The 18,562-nt window shown below is 42.7% G+C and overlaps 1 protein-coding gene across 1 annotated transcript; it reads left to right on the forward strand.

The window, feature by feature from the left end:
- The first annotated feature begins 1,037 nt into the window (after nt 1–1,037).
- Nucleotides 1,038–15,109, forward strand: xrcc3 (X-ray repair complementing defective repair in Chinese hamster cells 3). Its single transcript, XM_079576870.1, has 7 exons — nt 1,038–1,543; nt 2,884–3,009; nt 4,982–5,170; nt 6,693–6,847; nt 9,360–9,572; nt 9,637–9,677; nt 14,816–15,109. The coding sequence occupies exons 1-7, from the start codon at nt 1,474–1,476 to the stop codon at nt 15,099–15,101; spliced, it is 1,080 nt and encodes a 359-aa protein (XP_079432996.1). The 5' UTR covers nt 1,038–1,473; the 3' UTR covers nt 15,102–15,109.
- The last annotated feature ends 3,453 nt before the right edge of the window (nt 15,110–18,562 follow it).

The raw sequence follows: 18,562 nt of genomic DNA on the forward strand, positions 1-18,562 counted from the left end.
AGGGGGTGTTCTGCTTTAAAGAGGGGGTATTCTGCTTTTGTCAGTCCCACAGCACCAGTCTATATCACACTACAATGATGACACACCTTCTGCTGGTCTGTAAATGCAGTGTATAAAATGTCTCTCAAAATGGCCGACGTACCCGGAGGAAACCACGGCAGACACGGGGAGAACATGCAAACTCCACACAGAAAGGCCCCGTCCAGGTGGGAATCGAACCCGGGACCTTCTAGCTGTGAGGCACGAGTGCTAACCGCTGCGCCACCGTGCCGAAAAAATAAAACACTGCACTGGTTTTATTAACGAATCATTGCTTAAGGGGAGACACTACAGGCAAAACATTTTTTTTCAGGTTTCAGGTTTTGGGCCAAATCTGTCTCTGAACATATAAGCTTTCACCCGGAAACAGAAAACATGCCTAATCTTCACAAAAACATGTTTAAATATTGCGCTGATTCAATGTTCCCCCATAGACTTATATGGGAGAACACAATTTCAAGGCCTTTTTCTCCAAACACATGTTTCTGTCATTGTGGCGACGCTATGTCCACGTCAGTCGGACCTAAAGGCTTCACATTTTCCAGCCTTGGACTGAACAATATTTGGAAGATTTTTTCAGAGGGATTTTTTATTATTTAATCCCTTAAGCCCCATTTATTTAGTTTTCAGTGTCAAAAAATAAGGCGAAAATTACATTTTCCCACATTTTTCCACAAAAAATAGATTTTTTTAAAAACTAAACAACACATTTGAATGTAGCTGTGTCCATTATTCAGATTTCGTCGCTGAAAAGATGGGAAATTTGGGGCATTTTTATGCATGAAACGCCTTGTTCTTATGTATTTTTTTCTCACATTTATGTCAGTGATCGACAGCAACAGTTTCAAATTGATATCTGTAAAAAAAAAAAAAAAAAAAATCCCTATTCAACTGCAGTGTCTCGCCATAAAAATAAATAAATAAATAAATAAATATTTTCTTTTTTTTTCTTAAAATCAATAAAGCGTTTGGGCTATAAACTGTTATAGATTTGTCTATATAATAATAAAACAAATATATAATAAATAAAACAAATTTCCAAACCATTACGATAAATTAGTTATTTTGTTTGCGGAAGTGGACTGTACCATTACGAGTCGGGCCAGTCCACTTCCGCAACATCACACTCACATTACTCTCCCACAGGTTTATTTCATCATTCCTATTTCACGTTATGTCCCAGAGTTGTTAAAATCAAAGCAGGAAATGTATAAATAAAATAAAGTCATGTAACTCTTTACGTCAGAAAGTGGACTCGTCCTGACGTCACTCCGCGGCGGGAGAAACACCCGGAAGCTTTGGTTTGTTTTGGTGGGAAACTGTGAGTTTGTGGGATTTGTCTGAATATAAAGGTTTTCACGAGGACCCGGAGCCTTTCACCGGGACGTGGAGCTGCTCCCCCGGGCACCGAGCTGCTCCCCCGGGCACAGAGCGATGTCCACCGCGGGGAAATGGGCTGAAAACCCCGCTCTGAACCCCAGGATCCAGGCGGCGCTGCGCAGAGGTACTGCCCGAGACTCCGCTGTGAACTGAAGGTTTTTTACAACTAAACGTGTCGTAAATTAAATAAAAACTGCATTAGGGGGAAACTCTTTCACGGTTAAACTCGAAACATATTAAAGTTGAATTCGGCTTGAGGGTGTAAAGCACAAGGCCACGATAAAAGCAGTTTGATTAAGTTATTTTCAGGGTAAACGTTACTGTCGTCACTAGAGCGGTGCTAGAAATGGCTCTAAAATTTGCAAGATGATTAATGGAGTCTGGTTACAACAGACTCTCGCGATAGTAATGTGATCGTTGTAATTATGCAATTGTAAACCTATTCAGGCCGTGTGATGCGCTTGTTAACCTCTTAACTCCCGCCTGAACCGAGAGGACCTTTTTCCTCACGTCATCATTTTTTTTCCCCATCATTTTTGTGGGTGTTCAGCTCATTTTTGTAACTTTTTTGTCATATTTTTGGGTCATTTTTTGTCATTTTTTCGTCATTTTTTAAGTCAAATTTCTATAACATTTTAGTCTTTTTTGTCAAATTTTCTGTCATTTTTTTGTCAAATTTTTGTCATTTTTTTGTCACATTTTCTGTCATTTTTTGTCACATTTTTGTAATTTTTTTATCAAATTTTTGTCATTTTTTGTCACATTTTTGTCGTTTTTTTAATCAAATTTTTGTCATTTTTTTCGTCCATTTTTAATCACATTTTTATCACATTTTTGTCATATTTTTGTCATTTTCTTCATTTTTTAAATCAAATTTTTGTCACATTTTTGTCATTTTTTGTCACTTTTTCTGTCATTTTTTTGTCAAATTTTTGTCGTTTTTTTAATCAAATTTTTGTCATTTTTTTCGTACATTTTTTATCACATTTTTGTTATTTTTTATGGTCATTTTTTGTCACATTTTGTCTTTTTTTCGTAAATTTCTTGTCAATTTCTTGTGACATTTTTGCCACTTTTTCATCACTTTTTTGTCACATTTCCATAATTTTTTTCGTCTCAGTTTTGTTGCTTTGTTACAGAAGCTTTTGGATTGGGGTAAAGCCAAACTGGAGAAAATGTGCTTGGTTCAGGTGGGAGTTAAGGGGTTAAATGAATCGTGCTGAGAGGTTTATTGCATTCATTTAATGTCGCTCCCCTTTGTGCCAGCAGAGGGCGTCAGTGAGTCACACTTGAATTTCATTTAGAAAATCGTTGACCTGTATTTGACCTGTGTCTGTAGTAAATAGTAAAAATACTACAAATGATGACACACTTAAATGAAATAAAATAGAGACCAATTAGCGCCGCACATTATGAGGAAGATGGGGGTTATGCAGATTGTGTCACAGTCTGTCTGTCCCTCAGTGCCGCTGTCGGTGGAGGAGGTTCTGGCCCTGAACGCTGCGGTGCTGCAGAGATCCACCGGTCTGAGCCGCGCTGACGTGGAGACGCTCAGAGCCGCCGCCCGCTCAGGCCCCGCCCCTAAACCAGGTAAACGCCGCCCCTAAACCAGGTAAACCCCGCCCCTAAACCAGGTAAACTCTCTCCCTAAACCAGGTAAACTCTCCCCCTAAACCAGGTAAACTCTCCCCCTAAACCAGGTAAACTCTCCTTAAACCAGGTAAACTCTCTCCCTAAACCAGGTAAACTCTCTCCCTAAACCAGGTAAACGCCGCCCCTAAACCAGGTAAACCCCGCCCCTAAACCAGGTAAACTCTCCCTAAACCAGGTAAACCCCGTCCCTAAACCAGGTAAACTCTCTCCCTAAACCAGGTAAACCCCGCCCCTAAACCAGGTAAACCCCGCCCCTAAACCAGGTAAACGCCGCCCCTAAACCAGGTAAACCCCGCCCCTAAACCAGGTAAACGCCGCCCCTAAACCAGGTAAACTCTCTCCCTAAACCAGGTAAACTCTCCCCCTAAACCAGGTAAACTCTCCCCCTAAACCAGGTAAACTCTCCCCCTAAACCAGGTAAACTCTCTCCCTAATCCAGGTAAACCCCGCCCCTAAACCAGGTAAACTCCGCCCCTAAACCAGGTAAACTCTCTCCCTAAACCAGGTAAACCCCGCCCCTAAACCAGGTAAACCCCGCCCCTAAACCAGGTAAACTCTCCCTAAACCAGGTAAACCCCGCCCCTAAACCAGGTAAACCCCGCCCCTAAACCAGGTAAACCCCGCCCGTAAACATATATATCGATAGATAAATAGAAACTGTAAAAAATGGAAATTGTGGGGGAAAAATTATGCATTTTTGGCTAAATCAGGGAAAAATGGGAACTTACCTGTAATTGGGGCAAGAAATGGGGGAATTTAGGAAAATACGGAAAATATTAATAATAAAAAATGAGCAAAAATAGAAATTATTGGGGCAAATGTTTTAGTTTCTTCTGTTCCAGCTCTGCTCCTGTGATGTTTTAGTTTCTTCTGTTCCAGCTCTGCTCCTGTGATGTTTTAGTTTCTGCTCCTGTGATGTTTTAGTTTCTGCTCCTGTGATGTTTTAGTTCCTGCTCCTGTGATGTTTTAGTTTCTGCTCCTGTGATGTTTTAGTTTCTGCTCCTGTGATGTTTTAGTTTCTGCTCCTGTGATGTTTTAGTTCCTGCTCCTGTGATGTTTTAGTTTCTGCTCCTGTGATGTTTTAGTTCCAGCTCCTGTGATGTTCTAGTTTCTTCTCCTGTGATGTTTTAGTTTCTTCTCCTGTGATGTTTTAGTTCCAGCTCCTGTGATGTTTAGTTTATGTTTTAGTTTCTTCTGCTCCAGCTCTGCTCCTGTGATGTTTTAGTTTCTGCTCCTGTGATGTTTTAGTTTCTTCTGTTCCAGCTCTGCTCCTGTGATGTTTTAGTTCCAGCTCCTGTGATGTTTTAGTTCCAGCTCCTGTGATGTTTTAGTTCCAGCTCCTGTGATGTTTTTGTTTCTGCTCCTGTGATGTTTTAGTTCCTGCTCCTGTGATGTTCTAGTTTCTGCTCCTGTGATGTTTAGTTTCTGCTCCTGTGATGTTTTAGTTCCTGCTCCTGTGATGTTTTAGTTTCTGCTCCTGTGATGTTTTAGTTTCTGCTCCTGTGATGTTTTAGTTCCTGCTCCTGTGATGTTTTAGTTTCTGCTCCTGTGATGTTTTAGTTCCTGCTCCTGTGATGTTTTAGTTTCTGTTCCTGTGATGTTTTAGTTTCTGCTCCTGTGATGTTTTAGTTCCTGCTCCTGTGATGTTTTAGTTTCTGCTCCTGTGATGTTTTAGTTTCTGCTCCTGTGATGTTTTAGTTTCTGCTCCTGTGATGTTTTAGTTCCTGCTCCTGTGATGTTTTAGTTTCTGTTCCTGTGATGTTTTAGTTTCTGCTCCTGTGATGTTTTAGTTCCTGCTCCTGTGATGTTTTAGTTTCTGCTCCTGTGATGTTTTAGTTTCTGCTCCTGTGATGTTTTAGTTTCTGCTCCTGTGATGTTTTAGTTTATGGTTTAGTTTCTTCTGTTCCAGCTCTGCTCCTGTCAGACGTTCCCGCTCTGGCCTCGGGCTGCAGTGTGGTGGACCGCCTGCTGCGCGGGGGGCTGCCTGTAGGGGGCGTCACTGAGCTGTTCGGACCCAGCGCTGTGGGAAAGACTCAGCTCGCTCTGCAGATCTGTTTGTCCGTGCAGTATCCACGGCAACACGGCGGCCTGCAGTCAGGTGGGACTAAACGCCCTGCAGCCCTGGCTCATACCGACATGTTAACGACGCAGTTATCATAGCCACTGTAGCATAGGGGCCTCTGATGCTAACTATCATAGCCACTTTAGCATAGGGACCTCTGGTGCTAACTATCATAGCCACTTTAGCATATGGACCTCTGATGCTAACTATCATAGCCACTGTAGCATAGGGGCCTCTGATGCTAACTATCATAGCCACTTTAGCATAGAGGCCTCTGGTGCTAACTATCATAGCCACTGTAGCATAGGGACCTCTGATGCTAACTATCATAGCCACTTTAGCATAGGGACCTCTGGTGCTAACTATCATAGCCACTTTAGCATAGGGACCTCTGATGCTAACTATCATAGCCACTGTAGCATAGGGGCCTCTGATGCTAACTATCATAGCCACTTTAGCATAGAGGCCTCTGATGCTAACTATCATAGCCACTGTAGCATAGGGACCTCTGGTGCTAACTATCATAGCCACTGTAGCATAGGGACCTCTGGTGCTAACTATCATAGCCACTGTAGCATAGGGACCTCTGATGCTAACTATCATAGCCACTGTAGCATAGGGGCCTCTGATGCTAACTATCATAGCCACTGTAGCATAGGGACCTCTGATGCTAACTATCATAGCCACTTTAGCATAGGGGCCTCTGATGCTAACTATCATAGCCACTTTAGCATAGGGACCTCTGGTGCTAACTATCATAGCCACTTTAGCATAGGGACCTCTGATGCTAACTATCATAGCCACTTTAGCATAGGGACCTCTGATGCTAACTATCATAGCCACTTTAGCATAGCGACCTCTGGTGCTAACTATCATAGCCACTTTAGCATAGGGACCTCTGATGCTAACTATCATAGCCACTTTAGCATAGGGACCTCTGGAGCTAACTATCATAGCCACTTTAGCATAGGGACCTCTGATGCTAACTATCATAGCCACTTTAGCATAGGGACCTCTGATGCTAACTATCATAGCCACTTTAGCATAGGGACCTCTGGAGCTAACTATCATAGCCACTTTAGCATAGGGACCTCTGATGCTAACTATCATAGCCACTTTAGCATAGGGACCTCTGATGCTAACTATCATAGCCACTTTAGCATAGGGACCTCTGATGCTAACTATCATAGCCACTTTAGCATAGGGACCTCTGATGCTAACTATCATAGCCACTTTAGCATAGGGAGCTCTGGTGCTAACTATCATAGCCACTTTAGCATAGGGAGCTCTGGTGCTAACTAACCGGTGATTAGGAGCTATGTGCCGTCCCATAAGCCACTGCGCTTCCCTTTCCCTGTTTAAGGACGGACGGATTGTTCCAAATGCAGCTGAAGCTCTAGTTCAGGAACTGCACAGATCTAACAGTCGACCCCATGAAAGGTCAAGGGTCAGAGGTCAGTGTTAGAGCTTAGAGGCTGTGATGTGATGGTTTCAGACGCAGCCTCAGTCACAGCTAAAGGACTTTTCGGTTCCTTTGTTGACGGTTCTGTGTCTCCAGGCGCCGTGTACGTGTCGACTGAGGATCGCTTCCCGTCACGGCGGCTGCAGCAGCTGATCTCAGAACAGCCGTCGCTGCGTCAGGACGTCCCGCTGAGTCTGATCCACGAGCTGCACTTGAGCGACGGCGTCTACGTGGAGCACGCCGCAGACCTGGTGAGAACATCCTCCTGTAGCGCCTCCTGGTGGTGGATTTACCTGTGTTTCTGCTCCTCAGCCCTCGCTCCTCTCCTGCCTGTTGAAGCGTGTCTCTCCTCTCTCCTGTAGCGCCTCCTGGTGGTGGATTTACCTGTGTTTCTGCTCCTCAGCCCTCGCTCCTCTCCTGCCTGTTGAAGCGTGTCTCTCCTGTAGCGCCTCCTGGTGGTGGATTTACCTGTGTTTCTGCTCCTCAGCCCTCGCTCCTCTCCTGCCTGTTGAAGCGTGTCTCTCCTCTCTCCTGTAGCGCCTCCTGGTGGTGGATTTACCTGTGTTTCTGCTCCTCAGCCCTCGCTCCTCTCCTGCCTGTTGAAGCGTGTCTCTCCTGTAGCGCCTCCTGGTGGTGGATTTACCTGTGTTTCTGCTCCTCAGCCCTCGCTCCTCTCCTGCCTGTTGAAGCGTGTCTCTCCTCTCTCCTGTAGCGCCTCCTGGTGGTGGATTTACCTGTGTTTCTGCTCCTCAGCCCTCGCTCCTCTCCTGCCTGTTGAAGCGTGTCTCTCCTCTCTCCTGTAGCGCCTCCTGGTGGTGGATTTACCTGTGGGTCCTTCAACAAAAAATGACAAAAATTAAACAAAAAAGTGACAAAAATTCAACAAAAAAGTGACAAAAATTCAACAAAAAAATGTGGCAAAAAAATCACAAAAATTCAACCAAAAAAATGACAAAAATTCAAAAAACAAATGAAAAAAAATTCAATAAAAAAATGACAAAAATTCAACAAAAAGTGACAAAAATTCAACAAAAAGTGACAAAAAATCAACAAAAAAGTGACAAAAATTCAACAAAAAGTGACAAAAATTCAACAAAAAAGTGACAAAAATTCAACAAAAAATGACAAAAATTCAATAAAAAAATGACAAAAATTCAACCAAAAAATGACAAAAATTCAACCAAAAAGTGACAAAAAATCAACAAAAAAATGACAAAAATTCTACAAAAAGTGACAAAAATTCAACAAAAATGTGGCAAAAAAATGACAAAAATTCAATTAAAAAATGACAAAAATTCAACCAAAAAGTGACAAAAATTCAACCAAAAAGTGACAAAAAATCAACAAAAAAATGACAAAAATTCTACAAAAAGTGACAAAAATTCAATAAAAAAATGACAAAAATTCAACCAAAAAATGACAAAAATTCAACCAAAAAGTGACAAAAATTCAACAAAAAAGTGACAAAAATTCAACAAAAAAGTGACAAAAATTCAACAAAAAAGTGACAAAAATAAAACAAAAAAGTGACAAAAATTCTACAAAAAGTGACAAAAATTCAATAAAAAAATGACAAAAATTCAACCAAAAAATGACAAAAATTCAACCAAAAAGTGACAAAAATTCAATAAAAAAGTGACAAAAATTCAACAAAAAATGTGGCAAAAAAAATGACAAAAATTCAACCAAAAAGTGACAAAAATTCAACAAAAAAGTGACAAAAATTCAACAAAAAAGTGACAAAAATTCAACAAAAAAGTGACAAAAATTCAACAAAAAAGTGACAAAAATTCAACAAAAAATGACAAAAATTCAACAAAAAATGAAAAAAAATCTACAAAAAGTGACAAAAATTCAATAAAAAAATGACAAAAATTCAACCAAAAAATGACAAAAATTCAACCAAAAAGTGACAAAAATTCAATAAAAAAGTGACAAAAATTCAACAAAAAATGTGGCAAAAAAAATGACAAAAATTCAACAAAAAAGTGACAAAAATTCAACAAAAATGTGACAGAAAATTCAACAAAAAAGTGACAAAAATACAACAAAAAAGTGACAAAAATTCAACAAAAAAAAATGACAAAAATTCAACCAAAAATGTGGCAAAAAAATGAAAAACATTTAACCAAAAAGTGACAAAAATTTAACAAAAAAATGACAAAAAATCAACAAAAAAATGACAAAAATTCAACAAAAAGTGACAAAAATTCAACAAAAAATGTGACAAAAATGGAAAAAAAGAAAAGAAAAATAAAACATGAAAAAGTTGAGACAACACAGTAATAACGCGAGGAAAAGATCTGTGTTTCTGCTCCTCAGCCCTCGCTCCTCTCCTGCCTGTTGAAGCGTGTCTCTCCTCTCTCCTGTAGCGCCTCCTGGTGGTGGATTTACCTGTGTTTCTGCTCCTCAGCCCTCGCTCCTCTCCTGCCTGTTGAAGCGTGTCTCTCCTGTAGCGCCTCCTGGTGGTGGATTTACCTGTGTTTCTGCTCCTCAGCCCTCGCTCCTCTCCTGCCTGTTGAAGCGTGTCTCTCCTCTCTCCTGTAGCGCCTCCTGGTGGTGGATTTACCTGTGTTTCTGCTCCTCAGCCCTCGCTCCTCTCCTGCCTGTTGAAGCGTGTCTCTCCTGTAGCGCCTCCTGGTGGTGGATTTACCTGTGTTTCTGCTCCTCAGCCCTCGCTCCTCTCCTGCCTGTTGAAGCGTGTCTCTCCTCTCTCCTGTAGCGCCTCCTGGTGGTGGATTTACCTGTGTTTCTGCTCCTCAGCCCTCGCTCCTCTCCTGCCTGTTGAAGCGTGTCTCTCTGCTCCTCTCTCGGGGCCTGGTGCGCCTCCTGGTGGTGGACTCGGTGGCCGCTCTGTTCCGCTCGGAGTTCGAGGCGTGTGATTGGCTGCAGAGGCACCGGCAGCTATTGGCCGTTTCCTCTGAGCTCCAGCGAATCAGCCGCCAGTTCGGCGCCGCCGTGCTCTGCATAAACCAGGTCAGACCTCCTCCATTTTGGATCCGTGGTTTTCCAGGTGTTGATCTTTGTGACGGTGTTTCAGGCGGTGGACCTGGTGAACCAGCAGCAGGACCAGGGACCGGGGTAAGACTCAGACTCGAGTACCGTAAATGCTCTAATACAGGCCCGGGCCTTTATTTACTCCAGGACATCTGGGACCAGGCCTTTAGTGGAACCAGGCCACCGTTAGAGACAGAACTTTATTTCTATTGGAGCAAAACGACCAGGAAAACGAAGAGAAACGAGATTTGTGTCGATTTGCCTGGTCCGGTAGTTAAATCACTGGGATGTCGCTCCGCTGTGGCGTCGCCATAGCAACACGTGACACAGCTGAACCAGATAAAGGCGTAATACCTTGTAAAGGGTAAATAACTGGTGCCCACGAGTGCCGCATATCGGTGTTTCCTTCCAGGGAAAAGTGTTTCCGGGTTAGTCCTGTTGTGTTGTGATTCTGTGCTGATGTTGTGTCGTTGAGCCTGACTGAGATCCTCGTAAAAGCTGCGGAGAATGACTCGTAATGGCTGCGGAGATTACCCTTTTTTTTTGTAATTTTTTGTATTTTTTTTGTAATTTTTTGTATTTTTTTTGTAATTTTTTGTATTTTTTTTGACATTTTTTTAGTCATTTTTTTGTATTTTTTCGGTCATTTTTTTTTTTACATTTTTCTGTCTTTTTTTGTCATTTTTTTGTAATTTTTTAGTCATTTTTCTGTCATTTTTTTGTCATTTTTTTGTCATTTTTTTGTCATTTTTTTGTCATTTTTTGTCATTTTTTTGTATTTTTCTGTCATTTTTTTGTCATTTTTTTTGTCATTTTTTTGTCATTTTTTTGTCATTTTTTTTGTCATTTTTTGTCATTTTTTTGTCATTTTTTTTGTCATTTTTTTGTCATTTTTTTGTCATTTTTTTGTCATTTTTTGTATTTTTTTGTAATTTTTTGGTCATTTTTCTGTCATTTTTTTGTCATTTTTTTGTCATTTTTTTGTCATTTTTCTGTCATTTTTTTGTCATTTTTTTGTAATTTTTTTGTAATTTTTTTGTCATTTTTTGTCATTTTTTTGTATTTTTCTGTCATTTTTTGTCATTTTTTTTGTCATTTTTTTGTCATTTTTTTGTCATTTTTTTGTCATTTTTTTGTCATTTTTTTGTCATTTTTTTGTCATTTTTTCAGGGAAAAGTGTTTCCGGGTTAGTCCTGTTGTGTTGTGATTCTGTGCTGATGTTGTGTCGTTGAGCCTGACTGAGATCCTCGTAATAACTGCGGAGAATGACTCGTAATGGCTGCAGAGATTACCCTTTTTTTTTGTAATTTTTTGTAATTTTTTTGTAATTTTTTGTATTTTTTTTGTAATTTTTTGTATTTTTTTTTGTCATTTTTTTGTCATTTTTTTGTCATTTTTTAGTCATTTTTTAGTCATTTTTTAGTCATTTTTTTAGTCATTTTTTTGTATTTTTTCGGTCATTTTTTTTTTTACATTTTTCTGTCTTTTTTTGTCATTTCTTTGTAATTTTTTAGTCATTTTTTTGTCATTTTTTTGTCATTTTTTGTATTTTTTTGTCATTTTTTGGTCATTTTTCTGTCATTTTTTTGTCATTTTTTTGTCATTTTTCTGTCATTTTTTTGTCATTTTTTTGTCATTTTTTTGTCATTTTTTGTATTTTTTTGTAATTTTTTGGTCATTTTTCTGTCATTTTTTTGTCATTTTTTTGTCATTTTTTTGTCATTTTTTTGTCATTTTTTGTCATTTTTTTGTATTTTTCTGTCATTTTTTTGTCATTTTTTTGTCATTTTTTTGTCATTTTTTTGTCATTTTTTTGTCATTTTTTTGTCATTTTTTTGTCATTTTTTTGTCATTTTTTCAGGGAAAAGTGTTTCCGGGTTAGTCCTGTTGTGTTGTGATTCTGTGCTGATGTTGTGTCGTTGAGCCTGACTGAGATCCTCGTAATAGCTGCGGAGAATGACTCGTAATGGCTGCGGAGATTACCCTTTTTTTTTGTAATTTTTTGTAATTTTTTTGTAATTTTTTGTATTTTTTTTGTAATTTTTTGTATTTTTTTTGACATTTTTTTAGTCATTTTTTTGTATTTTTTCGGTCTTTTTTTTTTTTTTTTACATTTTTCTTTCTTTTTTTGTCATTTTTTTGTCATTTTTTAGTCATTTTTTAGTCATTTTTTAGTCATTTTTTTAGTCATTTTTTTGTATTTTTTCGATCATTTTTTTTTTTACATTTTTCTGTCTTTTTTTGTCATTTCTTTGTAATTTTTTAGTCATTTTTTTGTCATTTTTTTGTCATTTTTTTGTCATTTTTTGTATTTTTTTGTCATTTTTTGGTCATTTTTCTGTCATTTTTTTGTCATTTTTTTGTCATTTTTCTGTCATTTTTTTGTCATTTTTTTGTCATTTTTTTGTCATTTTTTTGTAATTTTTTGTATTTTTTTGTAATTTTTTGGTCATTTTTCTGTCATTTTTTTGTCATTTTTTTGTCATTTTTTTGTCATTTTTTTGTCATTTTTTGTCATTTTTTTGTATTTTTCTGTCATTTTTTTGTCATTTTTTTGTCATTTTTTTGTCATTTTTTTGTCATTTTTTTGTCATTTTTTTGTCATTTTTTTGTCATTTTTTTGTCATTTTTTTGTCATTTTTTTGTCATTTTTTTGTCATTTTTTTGTCATTTTTTTGTCATTTTTTTGTCATTTTTTTGTCATTTTTTTGTCATTTTTTCAGGGAAAAGTGTTTCCGGGTTAGTCCTGTTGTGTTGTGATTCTGTGCTGATGTTGTGTCGTTGAGCCTGACTGAGATCCTCGTAATAGCTGCGGAGAATGACTCGCTCTGAGACCAGCCTTCAGTGACCGGCTAATAACCCACACAAAATAGTCCCGTAGTCTGGCAGATTTAGTGACTTTAGTCAATGAAAAACACATTTATTATAAATGTTAGGTTTGTGGGACCCTGGTATAAGCGGATTAAACAACGAGGAGCCGCGTTAGACGTTATAATGCAGGAGGAACAACACTGTGTCGGCCGTTAGAACCGACTAACGCGTCTCCGAGTGGTTTAATCTTTTCTTGCAAACCCTCTCCCAGCGGCTGGAACATTGACGCCTTTTATTTTGTCGGGACAACAGGAAGTGTTTCGTTGCTGTTAGCGGAGCTAACAACGCTAATGGCGCTAGCGATGCTAACGGCGCTAGCGATGCTAACGACGCTAGCGATGCTAACTATGCTAACGATGCCAACGATGCTAACGACGCTAACGATGCTAACGACGCTAACGATGCTAACGACGCTAACGATGCTAACGACGCTAGCGATGCTAACGACGCTAGCGATGCTAACGATGCCAAAGATGCCAACGACGCTAGCGATGCTAACGACGCTAGCGATGCTAACGACGCTAGCGATGCTAACGACGCTAGCGATGCTAACGATGCTAACGACGCTAGCGACGCTAACTGAAAAGTGAAGGCAGCTACAATACAGTGTGACGTGTTTCACGGTATTTATAAACTGTCCTGTGGTTTCTTTATCATGTACATGTTTAATGTCCATTACATGTGTATTTGTGACTCAGACCCATGAAAAGCCCAAACTTTAACATGATGTAGCATTTAGCATGTAACTCGGAGGACACTTTAAGACGCTTATTTGTATCTAAAATAAATCATACAAAGGTCAGTGCATTTATTAATGATTTCTAGCGAGGCTTTGGCCCCTCCCCTAAACAGGCCCACCTTAACCTACCCATAGGCCCTGGGGCTTGAACAGAATTGTAGGCCCCCCCTCAGCACAAACCCTAGCCCTAAATCCCATAAAAAACCCAACCTGCAACTCCTACATGTGTCAAAAATAAATGTTAAAGGACATCTTGCAATGTGTTGTCACGAACAATGTCATTTTCAAGTGACATCAGTGAAAGACGGCTAAGTCTCTCTCGGTGCATCCCTGACCTCAGGCGAGATTTTACCAATGAAAGCTTTGAAAAGGAGCCCAGCCATCGAACAGGGTCTGAGTTAAAAGGGTCCACGATGTTCGAGTCCTCTTCCACTCCTCCTCCTGCTGCGGGAGGAGTGTCTGCTTCAGCGGCGTCTTTTTCCTTCTCTGCTCCTAACTGGTCCTTTTCCCTTCTCTGCTCCTCACTGGTCCTTTTTCCTTCTCTGCTCCTCACTGGTCCGCGCTTTCCCCCCCGACTCGTCTGGGCGTAGCGGTGAAATGGCAGCTGCATAGCTACTGGTTGAAGGCTGGGTTGGCTATACGGGGAAGGCAGTGGCACCTCCTCTAGCAGCTCCTCCTCACCGGATTGAGAGCCAACAATCTCCTCTTCGCTCTCGCTGTCAGCTGCGCCTGCGCCTCCCGTGTCAGGGGCGCTGCTGCAGCGGCTGCGGGTGCCAGTTCGCCGAGGCTTGTGGAGGAGCCTGCGTCCGCGGCGCTGGTTCCACCTCTGGGTGTTGATTTTAAAAAGCCCGTTAGCTTCGGCATATGGCTCATCAGTTCTTTATCACGACGCTCCTTCTCCTTTGCGTCTTTCTTTTCTGTGCACCGCTCTCAAACTTTTCCTTCCTTGACATTTCTGTCCCTCGCTACGAGTCGCCATCAAGAAGTGTGAAAGTGAATAGATGCGTTACGTACAGAAGTTACGTCTTTCTATGCGCTTGGATTGGTTAGAATTTGTCATAGTATCAATGCGATGCTATGACCAATTCTAGCCAATCGGTCAGTTGACGCTGCAGTATGTGATTGACAGGTGAAACAAACACATTACAATATTATGGAATTCGATTATATCTGATAGGCCCTGGGCCAGGAAGGGCGGGCCTCTACTCCAGGTACACAGCGTGAAGTGAAGTGATTGACATGGAAATCGACGAATCATCTTTTCTTTTTCCTTTTTTCTTTAATTCTGATAGGCCCTTGACAATAGTAGGCCCCTGGGCTCCAGCCCCTGCTAGCCCGTTGGACAAGGCGGGCCTGCCCCTAAATGTGGTCGATGGGCCGACAGCTGAAAACATCTGAATGGTTCATAATTTGAGATGTTTGGTGGCTAATGCTAATGGCTATAGTGAAAATGCACTGAGGAGGCTAATGGAACCTGAGAAGTGTACGGAGTAGCTTCTTTGCTAACTGTCCGCATGTGTAAGGCCTGAATGACGCGTCTCCTTTTTATTTCTATGTTGTATCTGAACAAAAATAACCTGCTGAACGTCTCTCTCTCTCTCTCTCTCTTCAGCCCCGCCCCCTCGTCCTTCGGCCCCGCCCTCGGCCTGGCCTGGTCCAATCAGCTGACAGCGCGGCTGATGCTGTGCAGGGAGGCGGGGCTCCTGACGCACGGCGACCAGAGCTCCGCCCCCCGCAGCCTCCGGGTGACTTTTGCCCCTCACCTGCCCGACCAATCAGAGGGCGGCGTGACGGCGGCGGGCGTGTGGAGGGAGGGGCTGAGGGGGGAGGAGCCAAACGATCAGAGAGCAGCGTCATCGGAGCGGGCGACGTCATCGTTATCGGAGCAAGGGACGTAGCAATGACTGAAATTTAGACATTTAAAATATATATATATATATTTATTTTTAGTTTTTTTTTTAAATGTTTGGAATATTTTTGACTTTTCTTTAAAAAACAACAACAAAAAACACGTTGAAATCTCTACGTTTGAAAAGTCTGGCTCATTTTTCTTTAACCCCTTAACTCCCACCTGAACCGAGCACATTTTCTCCAGTTTGGCTTTACCCCAATCCAAAAGCTTCTGGGAAAAAGCTGTGAAAATAGCAACAAAACTGAGACGAAAACAATGATGGAAATGTGACAAAAAAGTGACCAAAAAATGACCTAAAAAAGACCTAAAAAAGACAAAAAAAAAGGACAAAAAAATGAGTTGACCCCCCCCCCCCCCAAAAAAAAAAGATGGAAAAAAATCTGATGACGTGAGGAAAAAGATCCATTTAGATGAGTTTTGTAGGTCTCAGCTTTCAAATGAGGTGTTACACTGGCCTACAGGATTTGGGTAAAGCTGAACTGGAGCAAATGCTCTCGGTTCAGGCGGGAGTTAAGAGGTTAAGAAGCCTCTAAACTCCCCTGGTCTCTAACTTGCTCAAAAGCATTTCATTCGACCCTTTGAAATGTGTTTCACATCAGTAAAACCTGACGCTGCTGTTTTCACTCAGGGTTTCTGTCTTTTTGTTCCCTTTCATTTGTGCAAAAGTGAATTTATTTCAAACCCGGATAAACACACTCGTGTAACGCTCACACACAAACAGCTGCATGTTTGGAAAGCGGACGAGCTGCTGTTTTATTCTGTTTTATTCTGTTTTATTCTGTTTTATTCTGTTTTATTCTGTTTTATTCTGTTTTATTCTGTTTTATTCTGTTTTATTCTGTTCCCACACAAATAATCAACAAGACTGGCTATGGATCCCGGCTCAGGAACGGGGCCCCCATCAGTCACCTGCTCTACATGTCTCACCTTCAGCAGGACAGGGGTCTCACCTTCAGCAGGACAGGGGTCTCACCTTCAGCAGGACAGGGGTCTCGCCTTCAGCAGGACAGGGGTCTCACCTTCAGCGGGACAGGGGTCTCACCTTCAGCAGGACAGGGGTCTCACCTTCAGCGGGACAGGGGTCTCACCTTCAGCAGGACAGGGGTCTCACCTTCAGCAGGACAGGGGTCTCACCTTCAGCAGGACAGGGGTCTCACCTTCAGCGGGACAGGGGTCTCACCTTCAGCGGGACAGGGGTCTCACCTTCAGCAGGACAGGGGTCTCGCCTTCAGCAGGACAGGGGTCTCACCTTCAGCAGGACAGGGGTCTCACCTTCAGCAGGACAGGGGTCTCACCTTCAGCGGGACAGGGGTCTCGCCTTCAGCAGGACAGGGGTCTCACCTTCAGCAGGACAGGGGTCTCACCTTCAGCAGGACAGGGGTCTCACCTTCAGCAGGACAGGGGTCTCACCTTCAGCAGGACAGGGGTCTCGCCTTCAGCAGGACGGGGGTCTCACCTTCAGCAGGACAGGGGTCTCACCTTCAGCAGGACAGGGGTCTCACCTTCAGCAGGACAGGGGTCTCACCTTCAGCAGGACGGGGGTCTCACCTTCAGCGGGACAAGGGTCTCACCTTCAGCAGGACAGGGGTCTCACCTTCAGCAGGACAGGGGTCTCACTCCCAGAAGGAACAATAGCAGACACTGAGGACAGTTACAAGTACCTCGGAATCCCACAAGTAAATGGCAACCTCGAAGAGGCGACAAGGAAAGCGGCTACGGCCAAATAGCTACAGACGCATCTCGTCATCGAAGGGGGCGTGGCTTCGCCGAGGGGGAAAATAGAATCTTTAGAGAAACACAATTTTTTACTCTTTTTAGCCATTTTCTGGTGGAACATCAACTTATTTATCACATAAATAAAGTCAGGTGTAAATCGGGCACATGTGGATATTTACTCACAGCAGATTGTTCAGTAGAAGTGAAAAAATGGCAGTTGTAGCTAGCGTTAGCTAACAGTTAGCATTATCCCGATGCTAACATGTAGCATCCTGTTAGCATTCTCCGTCATTCATGTATTTATGGGCTGTTGAACCACTTTGCTCCTCCCCATGTCTTTGTATCTTTATTTAGTAGAAACTATATCTATAATTCAGCGTTTGTTACAGCAGTTTTTGAATAATTAGAAAATTTTCATTTTTTCAAAATTGTTTTCCCCCTTAACTGTTTTCAAAAAGGACCATATATGGGCGATTCCAGGGATACGAGTAAGGCAGGTCCTAAGAAGCAGCTCAATGGCAAGAACAAGTCCCTCCGCCCTGCCAGTAATCAGACCCTGCAGGAATAATAAGCTGCCAAAGGATGAGATACAGACACAGATGTTAAGACGTGAAAGCTCCTAACCCTGCACGGAGGGTCCACCCCAAATCCAGCACTCTGAGACTGTACGCTCGCCGTAAGGAAGGAGGGTCCACCCCAAATCCAGCACTCTGAGACTGTACGCTCGCCGTAAGGAAGGAGGGTCCACCCCAAATCCAGCACCCTGAGCCTGTACGCTCGCCGTAAGGAAGGAGGGTCCACCCCAAATCCAGCACCCTGAGCCTGTACGCTCGCCGTAAGGAAGGAGGGTTCCACCCCAAATCCAGCACCCTGAGACTGTACGCTCGCCGTAAGGAAGGAGGGTCCACCCCAAATCCAGCACCCTGAGACTGTACGCTCGCCGTAAGGAAGGAGGGTCCACCCCAAATCCAGCACCCTGAGACTGTACGCTCGCCGTAAGGAAGGAGGGTCCACCCCAAATCCAGCACCCTGAGACTGTACGCTCGCCGTAAGGAAGGAGGGTCCACCCCAAATCCAGCACCCTGAGACTGTACACTCGCCGTAAGGAAGGAGGGTCCACCCCAAATCCAGCACCCTGAGCCTGTACGCTCGCCGTAAGGAAGGAGGGTCCACCCCAAATCCAGCACCCTGAGACTGTACGCTCGCCGTAAGGAAGGAGGGTCCACCCCAAATCCAGCACCCTGAGACTGTACGCTCGCCGTAAGGAAGGAGGGTCCACCCCAAATCCAGCACCCTGAGACTGTACGCTCGCCGTAAGGAAGGAGGGTCCCCCCCAAATCCAGCACCCTGAGCCTGTACGCTCGCCGTAAGGAAGGAGGGTCCACCCCAAATCCAGCACCCTGAGACTGTACGCTCGCCGTAAGGAAGGAGGGTCCACCCCAAATCCAGCACCCTGAGACTGTACGCTCGCCGTAAGGAAGGAGGGTCCCCCCCAAATCCAGCACCCTGAGACTGTACGCTCGCCGTAAGGAAGGAGGGTCCCCCCCAAATCCAGCACCCTGAGCCTGTACGCTCGCCGTAAGGAAGGAGGGTCCACCCCAAATCCAGCACCCTGAGACTGTACGCTCGCCGTAAGGAAGGAGGGTCCACCCCAAATCCAGCACTCTGAGACTGTACGCTCGCCGTAAGGAAGGAGGGTCCACCCCAAATCCAGCACCCTGAGACTGTACG

The sequence above is a fragment of the Gobius niger genome (genome assembly GCF_951799975.1).
Source record: "Gobius niger genome assembly, chromosome: 1".
Lineage (NCBI taxonomy): Eukaryota > Metazoa > Chordata > Actinopteri > Gobiiformes > Gobiidae > Gobius > Gobius niger.

Coding starts and splice junctions, on each gene's coding strand:
- xrcc3 (XM_079576870.1), top strand. CDS start 1,474: ATGTCCACCGCGGGGAAATGGGCTGAAAACCCCGCTCTGAACCCCAGG. Junction 1,544..2,883: donor CCAGGCGGCGCTGCGCAGAG/GTACTGCCCGAG, acceptor TCTGTCCCTCAG/TGCCGCTGTCGGTGGAGGAG. Junction 3,010..4,981: donor AGGCCCCGCCCCTAAACCAG/GTAAACGCCGCC, acceptor CTTCTGTTCCAG/CTCTGCTCCTGTCAGACGTT.